The 11,277-nt window shown below is 42.3% G+C and overlaps 1 protein-coding gene across 1 annotated transcript; it reads right to left on the reverse strand.

The window, feature by feature from the left end:
• Nucleotides 1–521: 521 nt before the first annotated feature.
• Nucleotides 522–2,129, reverse strand: ANKRD34C (ankyrin repeat domain 34C; the record flags this gene model as incomplete). The annotated part of the gene is made up of 1 exon (XM_080934183.1): nucleotides 522–2,129. One exon carries the CDS (start codon nucleotides 2,127–2,129, stop codon nucleotides 522–524), a length of 1,608 nt encoding a protein of 535 aa, XP_080790309.1.
• Between the last annotated feature and the right edge of the window lie 9,148 nt (nucleotides 2,130–11,277).

Genomic DNA, 11,277 nt, shown 5'->3' on the forward strand with positions numbered 1-11,277 from the left:
CTTAGGTACTTTATAGACTACAAATGACATTATTCCAAATACGACCTCATGTTTTACTTTATAGACTACAAATGACATATTCCAAATACGACCTCATGTTTTACTTTATAGACTACAAATGACATATTCCAAATACGACCTCATGTTTTCAATCTATGTCCTCTGCTTTTCTGGCAGAAAGTACTAACCATTAAAATTGCATGGTTACTTTCCAACTGCAAAGGTCTATTTCCTTTGTGGAATTTATTTTATTCCTGTGACTTTGTCTCCAAAATCCACTTAACCTGAGCTTTTTTTAGTGTGCACGGCAACAGCAGTGACACCCAGAGGTCATCTCAGAAGCGACGCTCAGAAATAACCCTTGCATTTGACTCAGAAGTGAACTTACACGTTCACCATGTTTTCTGATGTTGCCACACATCATGATTGAGGTAAAGGGGGACTATGGGGATGTGTTGCTCTAGATTAGGTTCTTTCCTTATTCTATACATTAAGAGTCAGGGAACTGTTTGTAAAGGGTTCTAGGCCATGATTTCTTCAAAGTCAGACAGCTGCTTCATCTGCTCAATCTGCATAGAATGCCTTCGGAGGAGTTTCTTTTTACTTCTCAAGTCCACTCTCTTTGGTGAATTTGGAGCAACAGGAACCATAGATTTTAGGCCACTAGCAAGTGGGGAAGCTGGCTTGCTGTTGGACCTAATATCTGGGATAGGTGGGTTTAAATTCACATTTAAAGGGGGCAGAAAGCCAGGCCTTGTGTGAGCAATTCGGTCTAGTAAGAGAGTTCCAGAACCTCTTCTTTCTAGAAGATGAGGTGGTCTGCGGCGAACTGAGCTGGGAGATGTGCTTGGCACAGCATCCAGGGACTCCCGTGAACCATGGAAAAGGGACAAATGGGAGCTGTTGAGCTTCTTTCGATCTAAAGGTCCTTTGCCTAACTCAAGGGGCATAGAGTTGGGTGGGTCGCCCCCTGGCTGTATGTCTAAGTCATAGAGGTCATTTTCCAACAGTTTGAGAGATGCCGGATCTTTCAGAGTTGAGGGTGCTGATGGACACACCCCAACCTTCTCTTGGTCAACAGGAAGTGTTCCTCTCCTGGCCAGGCGTGGGTGGGGAGCCTGGCCTTTCTCATAAGCTGCTTTCCAGGAAACTGGTGTTGAAGCTGAAACCTTCAGAACTTGTTCCTGGACCGTGGGGAAAAGGGTAGAGTCTTTACTGTCAATGCTGTTGGTTCTGGAGAGGGGCCCCCTTTTAGGGAAGGACAGGTCATTGATGCTCCTGATGACCTCGTTGTCAGTGCTTGTGGCATGGGTTTCATCCTGGCGTGTGGCCGCAGCAGCCAGCACTGAAGGAGCAATCAAGCCCCAGGGTTCAGACTGGAGTCGCTTCAGTTGGGGCAAACGAGCCCTTTTGAGACTAGACACTTTCCTGGTGGGTGATCCAGGCTCATTAAGGACCTTAGAAGTACTGCCGCCACTTTGGTGCCCTGTTTGCAGGATGAAGAAGTCATCATCCTTCTCACTGGGTGGAGAACCCAGGCCAGAAGCCTTCAGTTCAACATCAGAAGGAGTTGCACACAGTGGTGGTGACTGTCTATCTTCCACTTTCGGTGATGGAGGGACATTGAGATACTGCTTGGTGGTTTTGGTGCCTGAAGATGATTTGTCTGTTGTTATAATAATCACTTCCTTACCTTTGGCTTTGCAGGCATCAAGGAGATGCTTCAGTGCATCCTTGTCATCTGCATTTATTGCATAAACCAGAGCTGAGGCCCCAGTTCGATCCTCAAGACTGGGGTCTGCTCCATTCTCCAGCAGTAAGGACACCACTTCTCCCCCTGCCCTTCTGATGCAAGCATGAATGAGCGCGGTCTTACCAGACTTATCCTGGATATTGGGGTCTGCCCTGTTGTCCAACAGATATTTCACCATCTTAGACTTGCTAATGCTTTGCTGGTCCACATGTTTAGTAATGCATGCCACCATGAGAGCTGTTTCTCCTTTGTCATTGCTTTCGTTGATGTAAGCTCCCCCTTCTAAGAGGAGTCTGGTCAACCGAAGCCTCCCTAACCACACAGCTTTTAAAAGCGAGTTTCCATCAGTCCTCAGCTCGGTGTCATCATTCATCATGGTGGCTATAACTTAGGATCTCTGAGCCACAGGGGTAATCAGACCTAGCAAGAGAAGAAAAAAGGAAAGCATTAACTTACTGCCATTTCTAGGCAACAGGATTATTTCAAAGTATAGGGACGATCATGTCCCAGCCTGATTCTAAGCTGTGTTGCCTGAACTAGGTTATATAGTGCCTGTGAGTGAGTTTCCTCATCTAGAATGGGGGTGTTAAATAATAGTGACTTATGTTCTGGGGCTATTCTGAAGAGTTCTTCAGATCGTATATACAAAACACCTGGCCAGGGGGCCAGGTCATTTGCTCAGTGGTTAAGAACATGTGCTACTTTTTCAGAGAAACCTGGTTTGAATCCCAGAACCTATCTGGTAGCTCACAATAATCCATAAGTCCAGTTTTATGGAGCCCAATACCATGGAAACTAGACACACACCCGAAACAGATATACACATAAAGACACAAGTAAAGATACACACATAAAGATACACACATAAAATAGAATGAATAAGTCCAAAACATAGGTAAAACACACACAAACACACAACCACCTGGCCATATGAAAGGCAATTAGCAAAGAGCCAAGCACACAGTAACTATTTTTAAAATGCAAGATATGGTTGTGTTGATTACTCTGCTAACAAAAAAAAAAAAAAAAAAAAAGAAAGAAAGAAAGAAATCTAAGTTCCTTTAGGAAATAAACATTCATATCTGTTTTATTTTTCACTGTTGGAAGCTTGGCATTTAGCAGTGATTCACATATAATGAGTAGGCTACTGCACAAATAATTATTAAAGGCATTGTTATTGATGTGCATCCAAAAGACAGTAGAAAAAATACATGAGCATGTCCATTGTTATTCTATTAACTTCATGATAAGCCTAGGGAGGGATTCATTTTTTTATTTTGGTTGTGTTCCTAAAATAAATATGTATCACTATGATCATCGAAAGAAAGCTGCAACAAATATAAAAATAAAGTCACTAAAACTACCCTTTTCCAGGCTGTAGTCCCCACTTTCCCAACAGATGTCAAAACTCTCATTTGCCTAATTTACAGCAGCTTCCACCATGCCATCCTTCTTGTTGAAACGCTATATGTCAGAGAATGGAGACTAGTGTTGTATTTTGTTCACGAAAGGGGGGGGGGGAGAACCAATTTTTTCCACCAAAATTTGTCACAACCAAGGTTTCTGTCGTTTTCCCTTTATGTGAGTTATCTAATCTGTGAATTCAGAACTTCCACACTGGGTGCTTGAGATGCATTTTACAAAATGGGAGGGATGGGCATCTATTCCCTGGCCAGCCTATTACATTGACTACTACCAGTTACATTAACTAATGTCTGCAAGAATGACCTCTCCATGTGGACATTCAGGGTATCCAGCTCCTACTGAACTGGTGACCTGTGGTTTCCTCCTTATTGACCCACAGCATTATTTCTCTTCCAGTACCACTCAGCTTCTGTTTTGTTTGTTTACTTGTTTGTTTGTTTGTTTGTTTACGGAATTAGAAGACAAAGCTTTCTTGGCTCAAGTTGAAACATAGATGCACATTAAAAAACTTTAGTTCATAAGTCATACAGGTCTCAGTCATGCAAGCAGGAGGACCTGAATTTAATTACCATAACCCATTTAAAAAGATAGACAGGGTAAAGCACACTTGTAAGCCTAGAAATGGGGAGATAACAACAGAAGGATCTCCAAGACTTGGTGGCCAGTCATTCTAGCCTAACTGTTGAACCTCAAGCCCTAGCAAGACACCTTGCCTCAAAAAAAAAAAAAAAAAAGTGGATGTCTCCTTAGGAATAACACCCAACACTTACTCATGGCTTCTCCAAACTCATGCACACATGTGGACACACACACACAAACACACCATCCTCATCAATCATCACCACATCAGACGATACTAAAAGGAAGAGATTTCATTCATCCACCCTAACTCCTGAAAGTGCTCTCCTTTAAAAGTAACAACAGCAACAGCTGTATCTGCATCTCCCTGCTTCAGTGCATCATCACTGCTTTGGATGCATCATACAGAAGACACTGAGTCTAACCTGCTGCCACTGTGCTTATGTTTCTAGGAAATACTGATATATCAACATATCTATATCTCCATCTTCTTCCTCATCTCATCCCCTTTTTCTTCAATGTCCTATCTTTATCTCATTCCTTAGACCCCCACTCTGTGTGTGCTTGTACGTGCATGTGTGTGTGTGTGTGTGTGTGTGTGTGTGTGTGTGTGTGTGTGTATGTTTCTCTCACTCTCCTGCTATTACAAAGATCTCCTTAATGATGTGATACTTATGATGGCTATGTTAAAGCCTTGAATTATTCAACATTCAAAAAACTTCCTAGTTTCCATGCTCTGGAGACCAAAAGCAGAATTTCCAAGCATTAACCAATGGAAACACTTCTCATTTTATCACAGAAGCCCTCTAACCTCAGCTCACCTTCCAGAATCATCCCCTGCAACGTCAGCTCTTCTCATATTCTGCCTATCTTAAAATGTCACTGTTTCTTAAATACGCCCACTTTTCCCCCTCCTGGCACTGCTCTTGTTTCTAACTATAAGGACTCCCTGCTCTTCTTTAATTATTCATCATCCTCCAAACATCAGCCCAAATGCTACTTCCTTTGTAATCAAGAGAAAAATCAATCAAGATCCAAGAGAGAAAGTTGAGTAAAAATGACTCATACAGAGACTATATAAAGAACTCCTCCAAATCACTTCCTCCAAAAGAGGATACACAAACGACCCATGAGCTTTACATGATCACCAAAGGTACTCAGCCTCATTACTACTCAAAGAAAATCAAATCAAAGCACAAGGTACCACTCAATGTTGCACAGAATAGTAACCCAAAGGATTCAGGAAGTCAGAACACATCAAGAACCTGCTGGAGTATAAGTAGCTACCACTATACTAAGTTAAAACTTACATTCTCACCCAGCCATCCCATGCCTAGGTTGATACTTGTAGTAAACAATAAATCATAGCTACAAAATTCTCTTGTCCTGGTATATGTGTGAAGAGTTGTCCAGTAAAATGGGCAAAATAACACTGTCACTTCTGAGCAAAGCCTTCATAGTCCCTGTATAGTTCCCTGGGAACTCAGCTGCTTTATGAGGAAGATTGGGATATCCTACCAGAAAGGTCAGATAAGACCTTCAGCTAACTTCTTGAGGGTAGATGAGACCATTTCTTCTGTCTAACTACAACTTCCTCCCAGATAATTGCAACTGAGTAAGTCAACCAATAAGCTAGGAGGAGAGTCGGAGAAAGAATTATCTCTTCTGAAGTTTTTTTTTTTTTTGCTTTTGGTCTTTAAAGTACAATAAAAGGCACTCTTGGAAGACCTTTGGTTAATTAGTATGATTTTGCCTCTAATTGTGTGAGTTAAAATTTCCGGTGTTTATAATTAAGTTTCTGACTAAAGTGTCAGAGATATCTGCTTATTTGTTTATTCATCATCAGACATAGTCTATGTACTCATTTCAGGAATGAAGATAAAGAGATTATGAAATGCAGGCATTTACAATGCAGAAGAAAGGTGATAATAATTTTAACATCATTGCCACTCAATCCTTACAACATAAACATGAGATGGACAGTGATATATATTATTCCTTTCTTAAGTTGAGTTTTAAACTGGGCATCATCTCAGAGAGAAAGCTACTTGTCTAAAATCAGCCAAGTAGCGGGTTGCAGAGTTAGAATTAGAATCTGGCAGTCTCGGTTCACAGTCCATGTTCTCGGCCTCTGTGTAAAACAATTAGTTTGATATAGTAATTCCAAGACTAGAGGACGAATGTACAGCAGGGGGAGATGAATACCGTGAGGAAATAAAGGTAAAGATTAAGAAAGGACTGTTCATGAGCACACAATTGGGATAACCCTTGAAAAGTCGGGGGGTAAATTTTTCTGGAACCAAAATATGGAAGACATTACACCTAGAGTTATAAAGGAAAGGGTAGCATAGCACAGAAACTTAGAGAGCTTTGTGGCAGATGGTCAGAAATAAAGGGACACAGGCATTGTTGGTGAGCTAACTAGTGGGACCAGCAACACCCTTTAGACTGTTGTCCTGAAAGTGGATGCTGGTATGTGGAAACGTCAAAGAGTGGAGAGATGTAAAGGAAAAGGTGAGAAGATGACATAGTCACTGGTGGGGGGTAGGAATGGATTGGAAGCCAGGGGGCCCTGTAAGAGCCTGTGGAACTAAAGGGAATTGAGGGTTACCACCGTACAGAGGCTGAGGATGAGTGAAGCTGGGGAAAGGTCAGGAATGCAGAACTGGCCAGTGATGCATTGGATGGTAGACTCAACCAAAACCTAGGGTATTTTTTTATTTTAAATTTGTCTTCCATTGTGCCCCCCAATGGGAATGCTAAGCAGACATAATGCTGAAAAGATGGGATACCTTACTGTGGTCTCTAAACTTGCATCTCTCACTGGAAACAGCTGATGCATCTGAATTTGAAATCCTACCACCTTGACTGCTCTATGGGTCATTATTTTATCTTTAAAACTTCACCCCATGCTGGGTCAGTAAATCACTTGCCCTGCAAAAATGAAGACCTGAATTTGAGACCCAAAATGCCTGGGAAAAGAAAGGGTGTAGCAGAACACACTTAGCAACCCAGTGCTGGGGAGGCAGAGACAGGAAGATCTCTGGTGCTCCCAGAACATCCAGGCTAGCCCATTTCAGGAGTTTCAGGCCAAAGACAGATGCTATCTCTTGACTTGCCCACCACACACACCTCTCAATGATCCTTTAGATTGAAATGTATTTACCATAAAAATAATGATGACTAACATGACTTTCAAGGCACCAGGGCTACAAAATAAATGCTGAAGACTAAATACCACCGACATCCAAAAGTTAAATCATGTACTTTTTGATTGGCAGAACAGAGGAATAGTGTGCACCATCCTTGTCTTGAAGTTTTTCTGTTATTTCATTGCACCATCTTTGTCTTGAAGCCATTTTGTTTTGTTGTCCTTAAAACTATAGAAGTTTTATATCCTTTGTAAGTGTCATCTTGTTCAGTCTTCAGGTTTTAAAAGTAGGAACTAAAAATGACAGTCTTTGAGCCATTTTATTTTCATTACCACATCTTTCCAAATCTTTGGTTTGAGTATTTCAGACCATGTCCACAAATTAAAGGCCTGAGAACCACGTAGACCACAGTCATGCCCAGTTTGACTGGCAGATCATTTGAAATGTATTTAGATTTGTTTATATTCTGTGCATGAATATTTTGCTTAAATATATGCCTTTATACCATTTGTGTACCAGGCACCTAAGAAGGTTAGAAGACGGTGTGGAATGGGTATGAGCTGGCATATAAGGTCTGAGAATAAAACCTGGGTCTTCTGCACGAAAATGTGTTCTTAACTGCTGAGCCATCTCTTCAGCATATTTTGGTTATTGTACTTGAATATGTTAAGGAGGATTACTCATTGCTCAGCATGAGAAAACCCTATCATTCTCTACAGTCTTACAACTAGCGTCATTCATATATTTGTTACTTATCTGGGTCATATAGGGTCAGGGGTTTGCACAAAAGCAAAAAGCCTTCATGCAGTTGCTTTGCCATTTCTCTCTCTTCCTACTGCTGACCACTTCAAAGTTGTTAGAATTCTCAAATAAAACAATACGTGTAGAGGCTTTCTTTCCCAGAAACTTTAACGTGCCTGTGGTCACGTGACCTATCATAAATTATGTAAGTAGCAACTACTTTGGTAAAGATGAAATGTCATAATATCATTTACTTTATGGCTACTCTCTTCAGTCTCAGGTTCAACACATTTTCAGTTAACATTTCTCATTTGTCACATAAGCAGATATTTCAATAATCTGAAAGACATTATTATACAAAAGAGAAAGGTCTATTGTGAATATCGTCACACTTATCAACGCCTTACTGAAAAGGCTTAGGTAGATTTTGCTCTTACTTACCCAAAGCATGCTTCTAGGACTTTCTAATAAACATTTTATAATCTTTTGTTTCTGGATAAGTTTCATCTTGTTTCCCCTCTACTTTTTCAACTACTACTGAATATAATAAACCTGGTATCTAGTGACTTTTTAAAGATTGTTTTGAGATCATTTGAACAAAGAAAATATAATTAATACTCATTTATTAAGTTGATCCAAAGGTAGTTTAGAAGTCACATGTTAATGCTATCTACCTAAATATGTTCAGTGCTAAAATTGCCAAAGTCCAAGCTTCCAAGGCAGTGCCAGTCCAAGGCAGGAGGGCTGCAAAACAAAGATGCCAAAGAGCTGTTTAGAATTTCAGCTCTGTTGCTAGGTAGGTAAATAAGGAATTGAAAATCCTTCTGCCAAATGAGTAGAATAACCCCAAGCCCTGCCTACTTCACAATATTGTTTAGGATCAAATTATAGGCAATATGTGGATGTCCTGTAAGAAATTCTGCTTTAAAAATTCTAAATGGTTATTACACTGAATTATTTTTGTCTAGCATCTCCTCCATGGGGCTCTGCCCTGCTTTGAACCCAAGTATAACAGTACTGTGCATGACTGCCTTATAGCTTTTATACCTACCTGCTCCTTTCTCACTAATTACACCAACCACAACTAAAGCTCAACAAATGTGTACATATACACACGGGGGGGGGGGAGAAAGAGTTTCTGCCAGTGAAGCATTATCATAATGTTAACATTTTAAATTCATTATTTATGTATTTTTAAAAAAGGATCTTATATATCTCAATGTATCCTCAAAATCACATGTAATGGAGGGTGGCCTTGAACTTCTGGTCCTCCTGCCTTCCCCTCTAGAGTATTAAATCAAAGTCATGCTGCCTCCGTGCCTAGTTTTACAGATTCTGAGGGTCTTACCCAGGGCTTTCAGCATCCTGGGCAAACATCCTACCAACTGAGCTGCAGCCCCAAACCCTGATCCTTAATTCAAACCCATGCCGTAACTTTGTCCAAAGGCATAGTGCTACAACTCTGATCCTGTTCTGTCTCCTCTAGCCCCCAGTTCAAAGCTGTTTCACAAAGGGAGTTAGGCTCAGGCTTGTGGTTCCACGTATTCAGGTTAGGGTGGAGTTTAAGATTCAGTCTGCTGTAACAGTCCTTGTTTCTATAAACTTGGACAAGCTTCTCACTTACTCTGGCTTCAGTTTTTCTCGTCTGAAAAATGGGAATAAAAATAACATACAAATAGAACTATCATGGTATATAAAATTATACAATCTATACAGAGCGTTTGGCACCGGGTGTTGGCACGTGGCAAGCGACTTACAAAAGATAAGCACTTGGGAAAGTTTGGATACACCCACCTCCCCCAACTGAGGAGGCCACTTCAGAGCTGCAGTCTTTGCAGAACCTTAAAAGGATACCTTTGCACTCCGCCCCTTCCTTCTGTAGTCACAGGAAGCAGTCGGAAGCCAATTAAAACACTGAACTTCACAAATATTTTTCTTTGCCGTTCAAGAGCCCTGTCTCACCAAACCCAGGGAGTCACCGCCCACCAGGACAGAGAGGTAGCTGCGGAGGAGCTGAACGGAGCTCTAAGCTGCGGGGATAGAGGTGGGAAAGGGCTCTGTCCGAAGTGCTGAAATCCGGGGTGCGGCTGCGCCTGGTGTATGGGCGTCCATTGCTATTGGTGACTTTGGGCACCTTCCTGAGGACTGAATATATGTGGGGGTGGGGGACTTACTTGAAGTCAGAGCTGTAAATGGTCTTCCCGACATTTCTCAGAAATTCTCAGACACATACACTTTACGATTTTGTGCACATTTTTAGAATCACACCTTGTCAAAAACGTAAGGCTTTGCTCTAGTTTTAGTTCCTGTAAAAAAATCCAGACGCCCAAAAGCCAGTCCCAGTTTGCAACCATTTCCTACAAAAGTCCCTGGCTCCTATACATGTCATCCCCACGCGTTAATGCAAATATATATATTTTTAAATTAAATCCTTCCATTCCAGTCTCCCACAATTTCCTGTGATAAAAGCAGGCTCTCTCCTACCAGCCCCGCCTCCTGCCCTGGCTAGAAAAGGCAGACTTACTTCTGGGGAGACTCTAGCCTCACCTAGGTGACCAGCAGAAAACCCTTGAGATGCACTTACCCAGTGGGGATGCTTACCTGCTTACCCAGAGATGCTACCTTGGTCCAGGACTTGGATAGTGCCATCACTTCCACAGCACCTCCTCCTGCGGCTTCAGGTTGGCTCCAAAAGGGCTCTGCCTGTCTGAAGCAGAGCCAGAAGCTAAACTAGCTCTGCCTTTGAATGACTTGCTCCGAACTTCTTCAAGGGCCACAGATCAAACCTCTGTACCAATTATTCGAATCACCCTGCTCTTCCAACTTGCGGCGGCCAAAAAGAGAGACGTGTTTAATAAGAGAACGAAATATTAAAGAAACGTGAGAATGCTCCCCAGCTTGCAGCTTCTAGCTGCAGAGGTTCTGCGCAGCCCAGTCCTGCAGCTTGGCTTCTGCTGCCTGGCTCCACTGCTGCCCGCTGGCGCCCGAGAAAGGCTCTCCAGCCGGGAACAGAGAGGGCTGTGTGGGTGGGTGTGAGCAAGGAAGCTGGAAGGAGGGGGGCAGTGGAGGTGGGGGAGGTGCCTACCTGCCCCTGTGGGGAAAGGAGCCACTGCCCCGCCCCCTTGTTGCAGTTCTAGTTGGAAGCCGACTTGCTCAACAACTTGGCAGAAGCCTTAGAGCCCCCTGGTGTACTTGTTCAAGTGGGGGTGTAGACCTTGAGGTCTGGAGACTTGAACAGACCTTTCCAAAGTCTGCCACTGGTAGGGATTCAAACTCTCCTGTTTTGCTTTTCCTGTGGCTCTGCCTATTTCAGATTTCCTTAATTAACTCCTCGAGATCTCAGGATAGCAGTCCACAATGTGAGAATCTGATTTTTTTATGATGGCTCCCACATGGCTACTTCTGGATTGCATCGACTCCAATCCTTTACCCACCTCCCACTCCTATGACTTTCCGTGAAGTCATCACTAACAATTTTTGTTATCTGTTAACTAAATTAATCCATGGCCTCTGAATATCATTGAGAGCAGAGTGCCTTTTCAGGAAGTTGGTGCCTCCTTCCTCTGAGCCCTGTAGCGTCCTTTCTCACTAGTCAGCTTCCCAGAGGTAAGTTGAATTTTCTTCTAA

The sequence above is a fragment of the Micromys minutus genome, assembly GCF_963924665.1.
Source record: "Micromys minutus genome assembly, chromosome: 21".
Taxonomy (NCBI): domain Eukaryota; kingdom Metazoa; phylum Chordata; class Mammalia; order Rodentia; family Muridae; genus Micromys; species Micromys minutus.